We start from the raw sequence: 21250 nt of genomic DNA, 5'->3' as shown, positions 1-21250 counted from the left end.
AGCTTACACCTATCTCCTGGGGAACAGCATCTGGGAGCAGCACACCTGGAGCACAGAGACGGAGTTTCATATTAAAATCTGCCTTAATTAATCAGTGCTTGGTGTTTTAATCAATCACTGCTGTTTATTCCTTCCCTGCCTCTCTCCTGCTGGTGACAGACACGCACTGATCTCTTTAGTCCCCACCTGTTCCTGTATTTCTCACAGTGGAAAAACAAGACTTCCCCATCTCCCCAACCAACAAAAGATTCCTTGGTGGTTTGCAGCGCATCCCCGGGAGTCAAGAGACAGGAATGCCCCATGCTGGCCTTTACCTGGGGGGAAGGGGAGAAAAGCCCTGTTAATAATAATACTGCTTTACCACTGTATAGATCTCCCCCTTCAAAGACCGCCGCCTGGGTAAAATATTCTAACCCAGGCCAGGAAATGAGCAACCAGTGGCTCCGGGACTAGCGCCCTGTGTGCTAATCATTAGGCCATCCTGCCTTCAGTTACAGGACCAGCTCTCAAATAGCCTTCATAGCCCCGCTTTTCATCCGGCGTTTTAGTCCAAAGGAAGCAGGAGAACTGACTATAACAGTGTCCCACCCCCTTGCTGGCTGCCCCAGCAGAGAGGCCAAGGTCTCTCTGGACCCCAGAGGCTGAACTGCCCTCCTGGCCCTAGAAGGGGGTCGGTCCCTCCGTCTTACCGACCCCAGATATGCTGACAAGGCAGCGTAGCTACAGCCCCGGGGACCATCAGTCAGTAGGGCCGCCCCTGGGGCCTCATACACCCCTGTTTGAAAGGCAGGGCCTGTGCTGGGGGGTATTCCCCACGCAGCCCTTCCACCTGCCCTGCAGCCTCCTTGCTGGGGTGAAGAGGCCACAGAGCAATGACAGACCAAGCCCGGGAGGCCTGATTCTCCCCTAGCTCCCCCCATTTCAAGCCCAGGGAGAGAATTAACCCTTAAAGGGGAGGAGCCACCTGCCCCAGGCCACGGCTTTGCCCCCGAACCCATCCAATCAATTATCAAACCCACTCTGTGGGCCCTGACCCGGGCGGGCGGGGAACTCACTGCTGGGCCAGGATGAGCGGGACGTGGGCACTGTCCTGACGGCCCTGCAGGGGGGAGATCCTCTCGCCCGTGCGCACGTTGAACATAGGCAGGGTGGAGAGAGGGCGGGGCACGTCCCGGCTGCTGGCCATGTGCCTCAGCTCCTCCGTGTTGCTGTGGATTGTGTTGTGATGCACCATCTGGACACTGACAACCAAGAGACGGGGGAGAGCAGAGAAGACACAGTTAGCCTGGCAACAGGGGATGTCAGCGGTGGGAGGGGAGGGGGAATAATAATTGATTTGTATTTGTGGTAGCACCTTGGAACCCTAGTCCTGGACCCCATTGTGCAGGGCGCTGTACGTTATGTATTAGGTGTATTACGGTAGCACCTAGGAACCCATCATGGGCCCAGACCCCATTGTGCAGGGCGCTGTACAAACCCAGGACAAAGATATGGCCCTTCTCCCAAAGAGCTGCTTCTCTCTCACACTCACCCCCCCCACTCGTGAGCTGAGCTCTGCAGGGATAGCGCAAACGGGATTTGAATGCCTATTCGCTTTGCTTCTTTAAAATCTGTTGATTCCTTAGCTGCATGGACACGCCACCGGGAAACCAGTCACGTTGGGCCACGCTCACGCATCACAGGCCCCCTCTGACCTCACAACGCACAAGGCTGCGCTACCACGGTTACCAGTCTGGACCAAGGGCCAGAGGTGGGCTCTGCCTTGGAGCTCACCACTGCCTGCCCAGCCTCCTCCGCGCAGGGACCCAGAGGGCCTGATTACAGGGTGTGCCAGCAGAGGAACAAGGCAAGGGTACCTCCAGCATTGGAGGCAGTTGAGAACTGGCCCCGCTTAGCCAAGCCGTGAGGAGCTAAAGCCCTCGCGTGTGACGGGCATCGCCCAGCGCTTTCATAAAGGGGTTGTTAACGGAAGCTTTCCCTGGGTCCTCTGTGTCTTTCGAGCCGCAGGTCCCCGGGAAGTGGGACTCCGCGTAAACGTTCAGAGACTGATCAGAGCACCGAGGAGGAGAACCCGGAGAGCTACGCCAGGGCCAACCGCCCCACGTCGCGTCGTTCCAGTGTTTGGGGCCACACCTCCAGCGGGAAACAAGACCACGCAGACAGGGCAGCCGGGAGGTGGCTCCAATCTGACGGCAAGTCAAGGAGCAGTGTCTCCTATCGGCCGGCAAAATGACTGATCTGTGTGAACCTTGTGAGGGGTCCTCTTTGGACTCAGAGCCCCAAGATCCAACCACAAGCCCAGGAGCCCCCACGACCTCAAAGCATGCCAGCCCCAGCGTCTCGGAGCTCATCCTTTGGGCCGTGGCCACCTCCCCGAAATGCCAAGGCCTCTCCTTGGAGGCCCTGAAGAAGATAATCACCAAGGCAGGCTACGACGTGGTGAGGAACAAAACCCATTTCCTCCGTGTGCTCAAGGGGCTGGTCTCCAAAGGGCTGCTGAAGCAGATGACTGGGATGGGCGCCACAGGCTCCTTTCGTGCCGGCAAGAAGAAGAGGGACGTGAAGAAGAATCAAGTAGCTGGCAAGAAAAGGAAGAAGCCCGGGAGGAGGAAGGCACCCAAACGCGTGTCCTCCAAAGCCGGCCGGCCAGCCCACCGGGGTAGGAAACGGCAAGCCGCCAAGTGAGGGATTGCATCCCCCGCTGTGAAACAAGGCTTAATAAAGGGATCCGTGTATTTAAAAGCTCTCCCGTGTCTGGGCGAATCCTTTCAAAGTGAGATGCGAAGAGGAAACCGCCTTGAAAGTCAGGAGGGTGGGAGGCCAGGGGCTGAATGCCTTCCCAGCCCTCTGCATCAGTCTGGGCCATTGTGTGGGTGGGGAGAACTCTGCGGGATTATGGAACTGGTGCTTGGTAACTTGGCTGATCCTTCCCCGCTTAATCTTGAACTGGAGTCCCTCCATGTGCTTTGAGGGTAGCCTGTTCCTCTTTCAGATGAGAAGGGAAACCGGGCTTCGGGCCAGTCAAGGTCTCGTAGCACAAGTCAAGCTGTCTGTGCTCTCCCGAGTCCAAATTAGGGAGGCGGAATAAATCTATAATCCTCAAAGTTCCTCTTGCACGTTCAGTGGGTACAGGGTTTTTCTCCCCTCCCTTTAATGGCACTCAGCAAAGCTACATGATTGTAAACAGCTGTCATGTGCCACCCCAGAGATGGCAGCTAGGTGGAGTGATCTGTCAGGGCTTCAGGAGGTGCCCGGGACAGGGGGATGTTTTCTGTTAATGTGTTAACAAGCCTCCATCCAACATGGGGAAATCTGATCTAAGGCTACACACACACACACATCACAGGGTTCTTATGACATCACAATGCACCAACCACGGCTCTTATGGTTACCAGCCACATCTGGCCTTCAAGCGTGCCCTCAACAAGCAAAAGGACTGATACGATACGAGTCGTCCCAGGTTCCCTCCTCTGATTCAGTCACCCTGGATTCTCGGTTAATCCAGATTCAGAGATAGTTGAGAACACTCGTACTTCCAATCCATCATCTTCCGGCTTCTCTAATCCACACAAGCATCAGGTTCTAGGCTCCACAACCAGCCCAGGCCATCGGGTTCTAGGCCAGTGGTTCTCAAACTATCGTACTGGTGACCCCTTTGACATAGCAAGCCTCTGAGTGCAACCCCCCCCTTATAAATTAAAAACACTTTTATATGTTTAACACCATTATAAATGCTGGAGGCAAAGCAGGGTTTGGGGTGGAGGCTGACAGCTTGCAACCTCCCCCCCCCATGTAATAACCTCATGACCCCCTGAGGGCTCCTGACCCCCAGTTTGAGAACCCATGTTCTAGGCTCTCCGAGCAGCCCAAGCCATCAGGTTCTAGACTCTCCAGCCAGCAAGCTGGTGCCAACCTTTCCAAGCTACCAAGTCAAGGTGTCTCCAAGCTCGTTCTGGAGGCCGTGACCACCCCAGGAAGCACTCTGACCTTTCTCTGCAAGCCCAAGAAAAGAGGGAGGCCCCCCAAGGCTGGGAGCAGAGCAGAAGCCTGGCAGAAAGAGGAAGGCTGGTGCTGAGGGGTCTTCCCAGGGAGCCAGGACGCTGGGCAGCAGCCAATCAAAGTGGGAGGGAGACCCTCCAAAGCCAGGGGGTGTAGCACTGCCATGAATATAAGATTGCACGTCAGCGCTCCCGCGGCCAGGCTCGGCCTCTGGCAGAAGAGATGAAGGGTGGGAAAGCACCTGAAGCCCTGGAGAAAGGAAGAGGGTGGGGGTGGAATGGAACCTGTGTTCCTGGGCCTGGGGCCTTTGCAAGGCTCTGAACTAAGTAGCCTCTAGTCACACCTACGTGGGGATGGGAGACCAACCTGGGGCACATGCTCCAGACTCAGCCCACAGAGCTGATCACAGAAACCAGGTGGAACGGAGTCGCTAGATGGGCTCGGGCATCTCTCTTCTTTGAACCCCCAGGGGAGGAGGGGGTCAGATCAAGCCAAAGGGGCAGATGGCGTTTGACAGGGCCTGGTCCCAGTCTGTGGAACGAACTCCCCCAGGAGCTAAGGCCCATCCCAAGCGACCTGGCATTTGGAGCGGAAGCTGGGGAGCGCTGCTCCCACCCACCTTCCCCCACGTTTCAAAGACCCAACCCTACAAAAACAGATCCCTCCATTGCCCACACCCTCCTCCCCCAGGGGAGAGGACACGATCCTCCCATGACAGATGTTGGCTAAATTGCTGAATGCCCGACTGGAAGGTGCTCATATACTGCAGGGATGAGGGCAGCAGGGGAACCTATAGAGACCGGAATAGCTCTAACTCCTTGGATGGGGCTGAAGGGAAAGATCCGATTTCTCATCCCTCGGAGTACAGCCGCTGGGGGACGCTCGGAGCAATTGTATCCCAAGGTGGGGACCCTGCCCCGAGACCAGGTCACTTTGGGAGAGTGAGTGGAGCTGAAGTAGGGGATGGGGAGTCCTCGGGTCTCCAAGGATCCGCGCCCCCCCCCCCCCCAACGTTCCCGCAGCACAGAGCTGAACGTGGACGGACGCTCCCACGCTCAGGCATGCCGAGGAGGATCAGGGCGGAGGTGACTGAAATCAACATGTGGGTGGGTGAAATCGACACGTCCCTCCACCCTCTAAAGCACCCCATGGGGAACCCATCCAGTGAGGCCGGGCTATGAGGTTACTTACGGTCTGACATCACCAGCTGGGCCGCCGTGGTTACTGGGTTCATAGGCTGGGGTGGCAACTGCTGTGCAGCTCCCTGCTAGCCACACCCTGCCCATCGCCTGCCTGCCGAGAGCAGCCGGGACCGAGGGCTCCCCTGGGGAACCAGGCCCGGAGAGAAGGCAGCAGCCGAGCTGGGGGCCCTACCCAGCCAGGAGGCACGGGACCAAACGGTGGGAGCGAGAAACCAACCAGCAGCTTCCCTGAGCAACGCTGACGAGCTGCAGTGATCGCGAACGGGGCCAACACCCAGAACAACGTTTCAGGGTTGGCGATGGTCCCTCAAGCCCAGACAGACCCTGAGACCAGCCAGCAGGGGCAGCGGACACTCAGTCAAGGAGCAAAATGACCAGCCACCGCGCCTCTGGCAAGGAGCCTTGCTCCGTTTCCTCTGACGGAGCTGGGGCTTGCAGGCCAAAGCTCCCCAGGCAGCACAAACCGAGGTGTCCCAGCCTCTCCCAGGCCATCCTGACGGCCGTGGCGAACTCCAAGCCGCCCGTTCCCCTGGCAACCATCCAGGAGGCCCTTGAGGCTGGAGGCTACGCCATGGCAATGGGCAGAAACAAGCGCCGCTTCAAGAAGGTGCTGGCGAGGCTGGTGGCCAGGCAGCTCTGAGGAAGGCGACGGGCACCCAGGTCTCGGGTGCTGCCAAAGCCACCAAGGGGAAGGGCAAAGGCCACCAGGAAGTCGAGGGGGCATCCGGGAAAGGGGAGAAGGCCACCGAGGAGCCACTTTCCATGGTCTGCTTTGGGAAGAAGAAGAAGAAGAAGAAGAAGGCCAAGGTCTGGTCATCTCCAATAGGCAGCCATGGGAGGGGTGAAGCCCCCTCAAGCCCAGCTGGCAGCCAGAGCTGTCATATTTCACCTCTTCTGGGTGCAGGGTGGTCTGGCTGACTCGGAGCGGGCCGGCTGAGTTCCCTGAGGCAGCGCTGGGTCACGCCAATTCCCTGGTGGAGTTACACAGCAGGGATGGCTCTGGCCTGTGAGGGGTCTGCAAGGAAATCCCAGGGCTGCTGTGGCTAGGGGCAGTGGATCCGCGGGGTGTAAGCCCAGCTCACTCAAGACGTGCTCTGTCCTAAAGGTCTGGCTAATATTGCTGTTGAGCAGGCCCAGGTTCGATCCCTGCTACCGATGACTTGCCCAGGCGCGTGGTGCTTTAGTTTGTGAGTTACGGCCGAACGCAGGCCATGCCTACACACCCAGGATGCTAAGATTGAAGAGTTGGGGTTTTGCAAGTATTATTCACATCCGTGGCTGGACTCTTCCTTTCCAAGTTCTCCTGGGAGCTGGTGCATTCCCCTGACCCCCACCCCCCACCCCCACCCAGGTGCTGCTGCGGGGAGAGAGAGCTGGGGCAGCCTGCACCCCAACCGAGAGCCTGTACCCCCAGCCAGAGCCCTCACCCCCTGCACCCCAGCCCTGAGCCCTTCATCTCTGGCCCCACCCCCAAGCCCTCACACACACCCCTGCACCCCAATCCTCTACCCCAGCCCTGAGCCCCCACACTCCGAACCCTTCGGCCCCACCCCCACCACATGAATATTATGTGCACCCATATGGAGGTGATGTGTCCCACTATATTGGTGCACATACCAAAATTCATTCCGCACACGTGTGGGGGAAAAATTAGAGGGAACACTGCGCCAGCCCACACGGATGGCAGGGCCAATCGTTCTGCCATGTGCTGGCATGCAGGGGACCAGCCAGGGCGTTGAATGCAGCAGGGTCAGGCCTCGGGGAAGGCGGCAACACCTTGCACTGCTCCACAGCAAGGCTGGAGAAAATATGGTCCCGAGGAAGGATCACCACCATGCAGAGTCTTACAGGGGCTGGGGGGATGTGAAGGGAGGAACAGGGTGTCCTGAGACTGGCAAGGACAGAATAACAAGAAACCTGCCCACAGCAGAGTGTATGGACGGACACACGTGGGTGCACGCTCCGCTACACTTCCTAGGCCACGTTCTCCCGCCGCTGCACACAGGTGACTCCCAGGGAGCCCAGTGGAAGTCAGTATCCGGTGACGAGAGAACTGGGCCCACAATGGGCCCCCCACACTCTGAACCAGGTTTTCAGAAGAGTTCAGCTCCCATTTAGGTGCCCGAAGAAAGGTCAGGAATCAGCACCCCGGGACTCCCGTTTGTGACACTCGTAGATGGATTTCCCAGTGAGCTCCGCAGCTCCGGGGAACACACGGGAGAGCTCAGCACTCCGGGGTCTTCGGTTAACATCTTGCAACCCACAACCATATGAGGACCCCACACAGCAGGGTTGGGTCCCAATGAACCACGTTGACTAAACACGAACATGCCAAGCCTGGCTCTATAGATCTTGCTGTTCTACCTGGCCGCTTCTAACACCCAGAACACCGCTAGCGGGCTTGCAAACCATTTAAAGGGAGACTCCCCTGCTCCTCTTACAAGGGTGCCCATGCACAGACACACCCATATGCAGACATCACAGGGTGCGCCCGATGTCACAATCTACCTAGCTCCGTTCTCATGGTAACCACTATGTTCTAGCGGCCCAAGAGGTGTGGCCAAGGGGGCTGGGCCTTATAGCTCATCGCTTGCTTGCCCTGTACCTTCGCCCCCAGCCTCACAGCTGACCACAGCCCAGAATCCAGCACGGTGAGTCAGACAAGGTAGGAAGAGGTGCGAGGCAGCCAGGCCAAGACGAGCCAAGGCTGCAAGACCAGAGCTAAGCATCAGTGCGTCCCCAAACGCAACCATTGCGTGCAGCTTTTTGTGGGTCCTCTCCGGCGGCCAAGCCTTTTGTACCAAGAGCTGTCAAAAGCTGGAGAGACAACTCCAGCCAGAGGCTGGGCTGGGTGAGCAGGGCCAACGCGCGCGGCCAGCCGGTTCTGGGACAGCAGGACGACAGGGTTTTAGCCACCTGGCGAGTCCCACGTCTCAGCCCGGAACACACAGACAATATAGACATTTAGCTGGTCTGAAGGGGCAGACCATAAACTGGGACACGAGAGGGGTACAGGACACCCAGACAAGGAGCAGCAGCTCCCTTTGGCAAGCAAAATGGATGACGTAAAAAACCCTTCTGAGGTTCTTCCCCTGGATTCAGCCACCCCAGCTTCAGGGAACCCTGATCCAGAAGCCCCAGGTTCTGCTGACGGAGGCTCAGCTAACCCAACGGCAGAGACCCGTGAGAATCCCGAACCTCCTGAGGCGTCTGGTTCCAGCCTCCCCAAGAAGACCAAGCCGTCGGGCAGCTGGATCTCCAAACCATCCACCTCGCCTGGCGCCAGCCTCGCCAAGCTGTCCAAACCACTGAGTCAAGGACTCTCCAAGCTCATCCTGGAGGCTGTGGCCACCTCCAAGAAGCGCACTGGCCTTTCCCTGCAGGCTCTCAAGAAGATCATCGCGGCCACGGGCTACAACATGGCCAAGAAGAAGACCCACTTCAAGAGGGTGCTGATGAGCCTGGTGACCAAAGGGCTCCTGCAAAAGCTGAAAGGCACCGGGGCTTCTGGCTCCTTTGGGATCGGCAAGGAGATGGCCAAGAAGATGGGCCCGGGGCACAAGAAGAAAAAGGCCCCCAAGAAAAGAGGGAGGCCCCTCAAGGTCGGCATAGCAGCAACAAGCCTGGCCGAAAGAGGGCAGCTGCTGACGATGGCTCTTCTAAGGAAGCCAAGCCATCAGCCAGCCACGCTGGGCAGCAACCAGCCAACACCTGAGGGATAGACCCTCCCCTACCACAGGTTTACCCCTGCGAGAAATAAAATGGTGGTTGTATTTAAACACTCCCCATGTCCAGGCTCATCCTTGGGAACCTGCCACCAGGAGAAGAGAGGGGGAGGGGTTGAAGGAATGGTGATGTAAAGGGATCAGAGCCCCACGTGGTGTAAATACATCTCCCAAGCTATGTGTGTGTGTGTGTGGGGGGGGGCAAGTTGCACGCCTTTGCTGGTGGTCGAGCTGCTACATGGATCATGGGGCAAGGGACCCTCTGCTCTGCAAGGCTCTGTCGTTCCAAGAAGCCAGAGGACCAAGGCCCGAACGACATACGGTGATCAAAGAGGGCGTGCTGGGTTGTTGCAGAAGTAGGGATTGATAGTCCCCAAGGGAAGAGGTGCCCTTCATGGAAGGACTTGAAGGACCGGGGAGGGCTTCCATGCATAGGAGCCGGTATGGAGGAAGGCATACAGATCGCCCGCAATCTGACCAGACAAAGCGGGAGGAGGAACAGAGGGGAAGTGATTTACCCAAGGTCACGCAATGTGTCAGTGGCAGAGCCAGGATTAGCACCCAGACCCAGCGAGTCCCAAGCTAGTGCCGTTGTTGCTCGCCCAGACCGCAGCGCAGGACAGCGTTTCCTGCCCATCTCTGTGCCTACCTCCCCCTCAATGTGTCAGTGGTATTTAGAGACTGCCCATCCCCCTGGTAGCAAGGCTCCGGTAAACTCTATTACCTCGGGGGCACGTTAGTGAGAACCAGCTGTAACCTGAGTCACCTGCTGTGGCGCAAAATGCCTGGTGAGGTTCACTTGGTCCTAGTTAGCCAGGGATTTGGCTTCCCCGCCCGTGAGTCGCTTGCAGTTTCATGGAGCTGGGTGCAATGCCCTCTGGGAGGCAGAGACTGGGACGCTGAGGTACCCGCTGGCCTTTATCCCAGGCTTCTGATCACACAAGCACTGGGGCTGGTTCCTGCTGCCAGCTGGCTTGAGCACCAGGCTGGCATGTCAGGGACAGGGTCCCCTTTCTCTGACGGAGGCTCAGTAGCTTCCTGCTCTGGGGATATGTAGGGAGACACGCTCGCTCCATCGCAGATCCACTTAGGCCCGCTCCATCCTGTGTGCACAGACACGCACTCAGGACCCAGCCCGTCAGCTCCCTTCTGCCACCCCTGGATAAGAGTAACTTCCACGGGAAGCAGCAGGAGAGCCTCGAACCCCACGCCCTTGGGCCTGCTGGGCGCCATTTCAATCAAATCAAGGGCCTTTGGACAAATTACATCTTGGCAGAGCCTTCAAATCTCTAAATCGCAGTCTGGAAAAATCGCGATACAGGGTGACACACACACATGGGCATCACAGGGTCCTTCTGACATCACAACCAGCCCAGCTTTGTTGTCATGGTTACCGCCAGGTTGTCCTGGAGCCCAGGGATATCTGTGATAGGCCAGCAACCTCGCATGATCGCTGGGAGCCAACTTTGGAATCCAGCAGGAGGGATTGAGCTGAGTCCATTTCCCCAGGTACCTAGAGGGAGAAAGTCCTCAAAGAAACCAGCAGCCAAGCCAGGTTCCTGGATCGCCAAGTCAGCCTGCGAGGAACCAAAATTGAAAAGTAGCCGCAAAACTTCAGCACTTTCACTTAGGAAACGGTGAATCGGCAGCTTTCCTGGGTCCTCTCCTAACCCAGATCCCTGGAAATTAAACCCAAGGAGCTGTGGAAATCGGTCTGAACGTGGAGCTCATGCCAGGGTCTGGGTTGGCTGAACGGAGGCCGATCTGCCCAGTGCTGGATCTGGAGCCACCAGGCTGCCTACTTCATTCCAAGGTTCGGTGCTGCATTTCAAGCTGGAAAATACACAGTAAACAGGCAGGGAAGACACCTGGCTGCCAGCCCACCAAGCAAGGAGCAGCGAGCAAAATGACTGATACAAGTGAGTCTTTCCAGGTCCCGTCCTCGGAGTCAGCCAACCTCGATGCAGCCACTCCGGTCTCAGATAAGCCAGATTCAGAGAGAACTGAGAAAACTGATACTTCCTGTCCATCGGTTCCTGCCTCTTCAAACCAGCCCACGCCATCAGGTTCTAGGCTCCTCAACCAGCCCACGCCATCAGGTTCTAGGCTCCTCAACCAGCCCATGCCATCAGGTTCTAGGATCTCCAAGCAGCCCAAGCCATCAGGCTCTAGGAGCTTCAGTCAGCTGGTGCCAACCCTTCCAAACTACCAAGTCAAGGTGGCTCCAAGCTCATTCTGGAGGCTGTAGTCATGACCAAGGGGTGCTCAGGCCTTTCCCTGAAGGCTGTCAATAACTGTGGCCCCTGGCTACTATATGAGGAGGAACAAGCACCACTTCCAGAGGGTGCTCAAGAATCTGGTCTCCAAAGGGGTCTTGCAGCAGCTGAAAGGCACATGAGCTTTGGGCTCCTTCGGAATTGGCAAGGGGGTGGGAAAGAAGAAAGAGAAAGCAGTGCCCGTGAGGGAGGCCCCCCAAAGACTGGGAGCAGGAGCAGGAACCCTGGCAGAAAGAGGAAGGCTGGTACTGAGGGATCTTCCCAGTGAGCCAGGATGCCGGCCAGCAGCTGGTCAAAGTGGGAGGGAGAACCTCCAAAGCCGGAGCTCTAGCACTGCCCTGAATACAAGGTTGCATTTCAACTCTCCCACGGCCAGGCTTGGCATTTCAACTCTCCCACGGCCAGGCTTGGCCTCTGGCACCCGGAAGGGTGGGAATGAGACCTATCTGATAGCAGCCGGAGAAGGGGGAGGAATGACACAGGTGCCAGCTCAGGGTGAGGTCCTGTAGGATCTTGACCTATGTCTACACTGCAGTAAAACAGCCGTGGCTGGCCCGGCTCAGCAAACACTCGGGCTATAGAATTGCTGTGTCGAGGGGTGGGCTAGGGCTGCAGCCTGGGCTCGGGGACCTGCCCCACTTGTGGGATCCCAGAGCTTGGGCTCCTGCCTGAACCCCACCATCTACACAGCAAATATATAGCCCCACAGCCCAAGCCCCATGAGCTTGGATCAGCTGACACAGGGTGGACTTAACTTTCAAGGCCTCAAGGCCAGGTTCATGGCAGGCCTCCAAAGCACACCATGTACCAGCCTTGATGATTCAGTAGGTGGCGCTCTCCTTTCTGAGCTCATCCTGGAGGGTGAGGGGGAGACTTTGCTACAGGTGGCTCCTCTATTCAGCTGCAGCCATTGGCCTGCGGTTATTTGTTCTCATTAACGATCCCCGGATACCCCTCACAAGAGTTGAGGTATTTAGCCCTGGAGCTCTTCCCAAATCCTATTCGGGGATTTGCATCCTGCTTCAACTGGCAGCCTCCTGCATTTCCTGTCCTAAACTGTGGCTGCATGTGCTGTTAAATAGCTCCCTCGTTCCACTCCAGAGGTGGCTGCATTTCACGGGTGGGCAATGCGACCTCCTACCTATGTATATCAGCGCTCGGGGATGAATTGGGTTATAGAAATGTGAGATTAATTATTCATCTGTGTGACCCTTCGTCCCTGCAGAGGCAGGCAGGGAATGAAGGTGACGGGAGCGGGATCCGGGAGCTGGACAAGCCTTTTAAGTCCAAGTTTGAAAGCTGTCTTGACCTGGCCTGAGGGTCAGTCAACAGAGGTCTGCCCAGGCCAAGGCAGGGACCTGCGTCCGGATCTGCCCACACTCAGGAGTCACGTCAACGTGACAGCTGTGAGATAGGAGGGGGAAGGAGAAAAAACTCCCAGGTGTGTACATGACTTGGTGTGTACCCCCCACCCCCCCAAACACAGGCCCACGCTCACCTGCACATCGGCAAGGAAGTGCACAAAACGCCCAAGCCCGGAAACGTGTTAAAACACAAACAGGCGGAAAACTCACAAACATCACACACACACACCAATCCGCCCCACAAACCCACACCGCCACACAAACCTCACACACACCCATGCAGACACAATGGTGAGCACTGAATCACTTACTCCGAGGTCTTCAGATCCCTTTTGTGCCTACAGGGGAAAAAGAAAGGTGGGAGTGGGCATGAGACATTGCCAACAGCTGAGAAAATTGGCATCAGCTAAACCCACAGAGATAAAGCATAACTTTAAATAACCCTTGAGCAAGTGTTTATAGACAGCCTGGCCGGCCCCAGCCGCGTGAACCGCAGCAAGGAGTAAAGGGTGTGTGCACCGCTGCCCTCTGTTGGAGGGACTCAGAGCTGCTGTGTGTCATAACCCCAATACGGCTCACACCTAGTGGAGATCCTCCTACGGCACAAGTGGCTGTTGCGACAATTGGGCCAAGAAATGTACCTGCATTGTGAGCTCAGCTGTTCAAAGGTCATAAGATGTGACAAAAGATGAGCTGCGGGAGCTGAGCCCTCTCCCCGCCACCGTGACAGACGGGAGCATGATGAGTTTCCCAGAGAGGGGGAAATTCACCCCAGAGCAGAGGGGCCAGCTGAAGATCCAGGCACATCCGCAGCCCTAAGGGTGCTAAGTGCTTTGGCAAGGGTGGATTTCATTCAGCCCCAGGGGGCTCCAGCCATCAGCAAACAGGGAAATCCTGAGCACCCCAATCAGCCGGGGGGCGGGTGGGGGTCTCCAGCTGATTCCTACATCCCTTCCCATTTCCTGGCTCCAGGGGCGTCTGTCCAACTTACACTCCCTCCCTCCTACAGTACATGATGTAGGCCAGCAGGAGGCAGAGCAGGAGGGCCACCAGCAGAGGTAGCAAGATGGTCAGTAGATAGTCAGCCAAGAAGGCCTTCTCAGGGGAGTCCGTGGGGGGGTTGTATTCGCTGCCATCTTCCAGCACCCCGTCGCCCCAGACGGGCACCTCCTCCGTGACACCGAGGCTGGAGAGATCGGCCTGAAGGACGAGAAGAGAGAAAGAAGAAGCCAGGACACCGTCAGGATCGATCATGGTTTCTCGGGGGGAAGCCATCTCGGCAGCCGCCCTGGAAGTAGAGTTTATACAGGACCACGGTCGCCCCCCCTGCCAGCAGAACAATGTGAGGCTCTCTGGGCTGGAGTCACGCCAAGGCCTCACGCTGGCTTGCTGCACAGAGATGAGTTCTATCCATACGGGATTTCTCTGGTCCAGGATGGAGAGGAGAGCAGGGGCGTGAAACCAGAGAAGCCCCCCTCCCCCCCCATGGAGGACTGAATAGAGATGAGACCTCTAGGGATCCCTAGAAATTCCTATGGACTTAGGAAGTAAAGGATGATGGGCTGGGGTTAAGGCGGTGAACTGGGGGCTCTGGAGAGCAGGGATGTACCCCAGGGGTGCCGTACACTCCCTGTACGCCCCCATCTTCCTCCACCTTCGTTCCCCGGCTGTAAAACAGGGAGAGACTCCTTCTTTGGCTGTGAGCCCTTTGCCACTCCCGCTGCGGGTCCAGCCCCTGGCCCACCCGGGCCCTCATCTGAGTTGGGGCCACTAGGTGGCACTGCCCTAATACAGATCCTTAATAATAATGGTTGCCTATTGACTGCCGCAGCGGGAGGAGAGCTTTAGTGAAACATCCTATTAATTCCCATAGGGTGGAGCGGGAGCCCTACAGCCAGGGGAACGTTTCCTATCGAATCCACTGGGATTTGCCCATAAGCATCCCCAGTTATCCCAACTTCCTGAGCACTGGGACCATGCCCCCCTCCCCACCCCCCCCGGACTTAATGAGACTGTGCCAGCCCCATGGTTCAGACCCTGCATGAGGGCCTGGCAGAGCTCACTAGCCGCTCACCCCCCCCCCCCCCCCCAGCCTTCTCCAAAGGAGCCGCCTCCCTCTGCTGGCGGAAAGGAGCACTGCGGCTGGCCCTATACATTCGGGGGCTGAGGTACTGGGGATTTCCCGTGAACATGGCAGTTTGATTCGTTATTCCGCTGCAGAGAGTTCCTCTTTCTCCGTGGCTAGCATCGCGCTGCGATGTCAAGCGCCCCTCTGCGCAGCCTCGCCCTCCCTTTTACTGAGACCTGGCATTTGTCTTCCAGCAGCACCTAGAGACCCCAACTGAGATCACGGCCCCGCTGTGCTAGGGGCTGTACAGACACACAAAGGCCAGGCTACACACAGAGGTTGCATTGGTTTAAGTAAAGGCACCGATTTAGTTAAAGCAGGTGCAGTTTTGTGTGTAGACTAGGCCATTGCGAGAGCCAACCCCTGCCCCAGAGAGCTTATGGCCTAAATCGACAAGGATGGGAGGGGAAGAGACTTGCCCGAGGTCACCGAGCAGGTCAGTAGCAGAGGAACAGAACCAAGTCTCCTGATTCCCAGCACAATTCCCGATCGATTGACCGTGCGAGGCCCTAAGGTTCACCTTTGCTGTTGCGCAGAGATATGTAATCGGGGGCGTCTCCTAGTGCACTAAGATGGGACGCCAGCTCTGGGACAGGGGGTCTAGGAAACCCAGGTGAAATCAGTGGCAATACTCCCTCGATTTCGCCGGGCCAGGATTCCTCCCCTCCCCAGCGCCGGTAGTAAGGGGTGGATACGAGACACCCCGGACAACGAAGACATTGTCAAAGGCCCTCACCAAGGTAATGTTGCACCAGTCGACTCTGAATTGAGGGCTGAAGCTGTCGTAGCAGGTAATGACCGGCTGCTGGTCCAAGCTGCACCTGAACTGGTTGTCGGAGGACTTGGTCTCCAGCAGGCAGTCGGAGAAAGGCCTGCGGGAGCCCACCTTGATGTAAACCCTAGGAGGAGACGCACAGAGGGACAGGAATGGTGGGAGGAAGAGGGGTTAGGTGTAACAGCTCGCAAGAATGTCAGTCCTGGCAGCCCCAGCCTACCTCAGCTAGCGAAGCTGTGGGGAGCAGCTTGGGAGCCCCCCAGCCATGGGGAATGGTCCAGGAGCCCCCACAGCTGTGGGGAACAGTCCAGGAGCCCCTTGGCTGTGGGGAGCGGTCTGGGATCTCTCTGACTGGTAGAACCAGCCTAGGAACCCTTTGGCCCCATGGGCCAAGCCCTGGCTCTAAGGAGTCTCCCAGAAGTGTGAGCTGAGGGGCCAGGCTGAGGGCCCCCGGGAGCACTTTCACTGGGCGGCCTCGAGAAGGAGCAGAACCACGGAAGCCAATGGGGAGTTTGTTGTCTGTCCCGTCATAGCTGATGTTCTACGGGAAAGGTCCCTCTCCCTACCCCTCCTTCCTGCCCTCGATGGGCAGGGGCACACGGCCTCCCCGGTCCAAGGCCGACGTGATGTTGATGATACTCCAGTCCTTCTGCTCCAGCATGATGTCCAGGGCTTGCTGGAACTGCTTCTGCGCGTCCGCTGGCAGCACTTCCTCCACGTCTCGGTTCTTCACGAAGAACTCTGCCTGGTACGGCATCTGGGCGTCTGCGGTGAGGGAGCAGAGAGACCCCGTTGGGAGAACATTGGGGTTGGACCTGCAGAGACCTCATAAGGGCCTTGGAGTCTTACAGCCAGGACTTCTGGCATCATGCTTAGATGTCTAGGGGAAGGGGCACGCTCCGACGGATGCTGGGAGGGCTGGGCGGTATCACTCTCTTGACATGGCAGATGGGTCCATCATTGCACCATCAGATCAGGGTTGTTGTTGGCTCCTCCTTGCCCTGCTCAGGTGAGGGGATGGCGACGGGCCTGGGCTAGGCTGGTTGCTAGGAAACGGGTATGGGTAGCGATGGCAGGGAAGATGGGGGCGTTACCTGGGGAGGGGACAATGGTGAAGATGACCCTTTGCCGCACAGTCTCGTAGGTGTGTCTGTTATACGCCGTCACCTGCCACACGGAGAAGAAGAAATTGTTTCGGATCCTCGCACGGAACAAAATGGCCGCCGGCCAGGTCACGTCCCACTTAGGCCATCTCCTTCTGCTGGGGAGGTTGGCTCAAATGGCAGACATGGGCAGGCGGCAGAGAAATCCAAGCTCCAGGGGGTTTGCCCTGTTGTCCTTGAATGGGGAGATAGCTCGCGAGTGCCCAGTCCATAGGGGGCTGCCCTGGGCATAAAAGGAAAGGGAGCCCCCAGATTGCGGCCTGCTCAGGTCTCCATAGGACTTTGGAGCTGTTTAGCTTTATTGTGTTAGGTTTAGTCAAGATTACCAAGCGTTTACCGCCCCCCATGGCTACGCCGACCCAGCCAGGCACCCCTCCCCCCCCCGCCCCCACAAGCAACATGGATCCTTACTCCCTCAGACATACACCCATGGCAACCAAGGCCACCAGAACCCCCCTCTGGCCCCATACACCCACACCACTCCCAACAGCACCCATCGCCACAAAGCGACCCGCAATGGCCCAAAGCCCCACCCCGGCCCGCCAACCCGCTGCCTCCCGCCAGCGCCCCAGGGCTCTGCAGGGGACAGCACCGGCCCCGTACCTCGATGAGTTGCCTGCCGACGTCCTTCGTGGTGGGTGACCCGTAGAGATAGCCTGGCCGGTACGGCCCGCGTTGGGTGTACCGCAGCCACCTGGGCAGGTCGGGGTATCCCAGCAGCTGGGCGTGGAAGGTAATGGGGGTGTCGGACGGGATCTCTGAAAGGATCCGTTACACATGCACATGGTTAATCCGTCACCGCAGTATCTGGGCGCCTTCCATGTAAAATCAATACCGACAGCAAAGTCCCCAATGGACTTCCTGGGGAGAAGGGAGGGGAGCTGGGGAGAGGCAGACAGGGGAGGCACCATCCCAGCATCCCAAGTTTCATACCACCCCAACAGTGATGGACCTTCCACGGAGCCGGTTCCTACCCCACGGCCGGGCTCGTATATGGAGCCACATCCTGCACTACTGTGTGCACCGCTCCCCCCCGGAGATCCCAGGGGCCACTAGAGAGACAGCTGGAGAGATGCTGGTCCCCTTCCCTATCCTCGGCTTGTCCGCCTGTCCTTCCACGGCGAGCGCCTCCGAGCAGGGACCGGCCCTTACTGAATGGCTGGAAAGGGCCTGACCCAGAGTGAGAGCTACTCAGAATGAGTAATAATAATGGCAGATAGCAGTATATGAGAGAGAGAGACTGCAGACAGACAGACATTGGGGTGTGTATGGTGATAGAGAGACGTGTATGGTGACGATAGATTAGATTAATATTGGGATATGTAGATAGATAGATAAGTGTGTATGGGGATAGATAGATAGATAGGGGTTTATGGGGATAGATAGATAGATGGGGGGTGTCTGGTGATAGATTAATATTGGGATATGTATGTAGATAGATAAGTGTGTATAGGGATAGATTAGATGTTGGGGGCAGGGCCGGCTCCAGGGTTTTTGCCGCCCCAAGTGGCGGGGGGGAGGAGGGGGGAGAAAATAAGCAACGGTCGCGGTCGGTGGCACTTCAGCGGCAGCCATACCGCATGGCTTTCTTCTTTGGCGGCAGGTCCTTCCCTCCGAGAGGGACCGAGGGACCCGCCGCCAAAGAGCCTGACGTGCCGCCCCTTCCCCTTGGCCGCCCCAAGCACCTGGTTGCTAAGATGGTGCCTGCAGCCGGCCCTGGTTGGGGGGTGTCTGGTGATAGATTAGATTAATATTGGGATATGTAGACAGATAGACAGATGAGTGTGTATGGGGATAGATAGATTAGATTAGATATTGGGGGTATATGGGGATAGATAGATTAGATTAATATTGGGATATGTAGACAGATAGACAGATGAGTGTGTATGGGGATAGATAGATTAGATTAGATATTGGGGTATATGGAGCGTTGATATATACATTTGCTGATAGTCCTACTGCTTGGTCAGTCCACATTGGGGGGTGGACAGAGAATGGTACCAGCCATCTTTGGACCCAGTTCCCGGTGGAGACCCGGTTATGGGGCTGAGCTGACAGTAGGAATGCAGGAAGCCATTTGCGTGGGGCCAGGACGGGCGTGGGGCTGTGAGATCCTCCCGGCGCAATCACTCACCGCTGTAGTTCTTGCGGATGGAGGGAAAGGCCCCCTGGAAATGCTCCCTCTTCAGCTCATGGACGAAGATGGCTCCGGCCACGGGGGAGACGTTCCGATCGGGGAGAGCAGACAGGAGTCCAGCCAGGAACACCACTGCGGGAGGGATGGGGTTACAGCCGGCGGCCTGGTGGAATGCGGGCGTCCTGTAGCCACAGGGGCTCCCCCAGGTCCAGCCAGGAGGAGACAAGGGGTGCAACGGGCAACCAGCCAGATGAGAAGCTTGGGGGGAACGGTGTAGCAGAGTAGATGTGGCGGGGGCCTGTGAGTCCAGAGAGCCTGTGATCTTGGGCAAGCTGACCCCCTCCTTCTGGGTCAAAGGGGGAGCCGCTCGGCACCTCCCTCTTCCAAGCACTGGGAGACTTGGGCATAAAACGCCCAACTCGAGAGCCCAGTGGGAGGGAGCAGCCTTAGGGTTGCTAACTTCCTAATCGAACACCCTAGCCCCGCCCCTTCCCTGAGGCCACACCCCCTGCCCCCACGGCCCTGCCCCCCGCTCACTGCACTGCCCCTCCCTCCATGGCTCACTCTCCCCCACCCTCACTCGCTTTCACTGGGCTGGGGCAGGGGAGTGGGGTGCGGGAGGGGGTGAGGGCTCTAACTGGGGGTGTGGGCTCTGGGGTGGGGCCAGAAATGAGGGGTTTGGGGTGCAGGAGGGGGCTCCGGGCTGGGGGAGTGAGGGCACCATCTGGGGGTGCAGGCTCTGGGGTGGAGCCGGGGATGAGGGGTTTGGGGTGCAGGGGGGGATCAGGGCTGGGCCAGGGGGTTGGGGTGCATGCAGGCTTACCTCCGTTGGCTCCCGGTCAGCGGTGCAGCGGGGGAGGGGCCTAAGACAGACTTCCTGCCTGTCCTGACTCTGTGCTGCCCCCCGGAAGCGGCCAGCACGTCCGGCTCCTAGGCGGAGGCACAGCAGGTGGCTCTGTGAGCTGCTCTTGCCTGCAGGCACCGCCCCCGCAGCTCACATTGGCCGCAGTTCCTGGCCAATGGGAGTGTGGAGCTGGTGCTTGGGGCGCGGGCAGCACACGGAGCCCCATGGCTCCCCCAGCTTAGGAGCCGGACCTGCTGGCCGCTTCCGGGGCGCAGCGTGGTGCCAGGACAGGTAGGGACTAGCCTGCCTTAGCTCCACAGCACCGCCGACTGGACTTTTAACGGGCCGGTCGGCGGTGCTGACCGGAGCCACCAGGGTCCCTTTTCGACCTGGTGTTCCAGTCGAAAACCAGACACCTGGTCACCTTATAACAGCCTCCACAAACCAAACTACAGCCCCCCAAATAGGCCCTTCAGACCCCCCGGGGGGAGCTTGGACCCCAGCCGGAACCCCCAAAGCTTAGAGCAAGACCCGGCTTCAGGCCACCAGCTGGCTCTGAACTCGGTTGGCTCTGCGCCACCTTCCCACAGAAGCCTCCTGCCTTGCGGAGCCAGCCGCCGGTCCCAGGCACGGCAAGCCCGCTGGGGGGAGAAACCTGGCCTGTGCGGAAGCCAAACCCGTCCCACTACGCCTGCAGCTTAGGACACGGGCGCCTCTGGCTATATTTAGCCAGTGCTGCTTGGGCTCGTCCGAGTTTCTGGATTCTCCTTGCTAGTCACCCATGGCTCTCCGGGCTGGGGCCAGTGGCAGGGTGGGTGTCTCTGTCTGTGCACCCCTCGCTCCTAGGGAGGGGCATTGCATTGAGCCCCGTGTATCACGCTCAGAATAGCCTCCCCTACCCCCTTCCTCTCCTTGTTCAGGCCTTTAGACTGGCGGCTGGCATCTCTCCCCCAGCCCCCCCAGCCCCAGGGCTCTGCCACACAGATAGACCCCCCCCTCCCCTCGCTGCAGAGAAACCCCGGGGCAGAGAGAGGATGTTACTTGCCCGCAAGGAAAGGAGTCCACAGCAGCCTCCGGGCTGCCATCTTTGCCCCGTTCGCCTGGGAATCCAGCCAGACCCACGCTCTGATTGACAGGGACAGGCCGTCAGGACAGACAAGGCGAGGGAGGGACGGGGTGGGGGGAGTCTAGACAGATTGGGACCGAGCTCCAGAACTGGCTGTCTAGCTAACAGCCCCCAGGGAGCCAAGTGCCGCTGGGTATGTGCCCAGGGGGTATGTGCCCAGCGGGTTATAACGGGAGAGCTGATTAACCTGACTGCACAGCGCCTTGTTCTCCAAGAGCTACGAGTGCCAGTGGCCGCACCACACGGGGTTTTCCCGCTGGCCATGCCCAGCAGCAACGCCCTGGCACCACAAGGAAGCCACCTCTGAGGGGGGAGCCAGCAGGTGGCAGAAAGGGTGAGCGAGGCCAGTTTAGGGCCCGGAGTGGAGGAGCATGCTGCAGCCAGCGGGCACCGCGGGACACTGCCCCCACGACCCCCTTGTTTTCACAGGAGTCCCCTGGGAATGAGGGGACCTGCCGCAGAACAGCACCCCCTGCTGGCTGGATTCAGTGGCCACTCCCTGGGCAGAGCA

General features: G+C 58.3%; 2 protein-coding genes across 3 annotated transcripts; one reads left to right on the top strand and one right to left on the bottom strand.

Annotated features, from left to right (window-relative positions):
- Positions 1 to 104: 104 nt before the first annotated feature.
- Positions 105 to 20769, bottom strand: SGCA (sarcoglycan alpha). 2 transcript variants are annotated; one of them, XM_065577473.1, is made up of 10 exons: positions 20659 to 20769; positions 18767 to 18901; positions 17236 to 17390; positions 16564 to 16636; positions 16036 to 16234; positions 15431 to 15593; positions 13558 to 13766; positions 12878 to 12904; positions 1020 to 1241; positions 105 to 314 (listed from the first exon to the last, which is right to left on the bottom strand). In XM_065577473.1, exons 1-9 carry the CDS (start codon positions 20696 to 20698, stop codon positions 1052 to 1054), a joined length of 1191 nt encoding a protein of 396 aa, XP_065433545.1. In that variant the 5' UTR covers positions 20699 to 20769; the 3' UTR covers positions 105 to 314; positions 1020 to 1051. The 2 variants fall into 2 exon arrangements, with proteins under 2 accessions (XP_065433545.1, XP_005301997.2); XM_005301940.4 differs by having other exon boundaries at positions 1056 to 1241; positions 20659 to 20768.
- Positions 8154 to 9032, top strand: LOC135977305 (histone H1B-like). The gene has a single exon (XM_065577474.1). It carries the CDS (start codon positions 8258 to 8260, stop codon positions 8921 to 8923), a length of 666 nt encoding a protein of 221 aa, XP_065433546.1. The 5' UTR covers positions 8154 to 8257; the 3' UTR covers positions 8924 to 9032.
- Positions 20770 to 21250: the final 481 nt, after the last annotated feature.

This window comes from Chrysemys picta, chromosome 24, assembly GCF_011386835.1.
Source record: "Chrysemys picta bellii isolate R12L10 chromosome 24, ASM1138683v2, whole genome shotgun sequence".
Classification (NCBI taxonomy): domain Eukaryota; kingdom Metazoa; phylum Chordata; order Testudines; family Emydidae; genus Chrysemys; species Chrysemys picta.
Note: the sequence above shows the minus strand (reverse complement) of the source record. Positions and strands in the feature narration are given on the sequence as shown.

Excerpts from the sequence above, each read along its gene's own strand:
- LOC135977305 (XM_065577474.1), top strand. The coding sequence starts at position 8,258 with ATGGATGACGTAAAAAACCCTTCTGAGGTTCTTCCCCTGGATTCAGCC.
- SGCA (XM_065577473.1), bottom strand. The coding sequence starts at position 20,698 with ATGGCAGCCCGGAGGCTGCTGTGGACTCCTTTCCTTGCGG. Across the intron at positions 15,594-16,035 it reads ATCGAGGGCAGGAAGGAGGG|GGTTTACATCAAGGTGGGCT; the intron begins GTAGGGAGAGGG and ends GTCTCCTCCTAG. Across the intron at positions 13,767-15,430 it reads ACTGGTGCAACATTACCTTG|GCCGATCTCTCCAGCCTCGG; the intron begins GTGAGGGCCTTT and ends CTCGTCCTTCAG.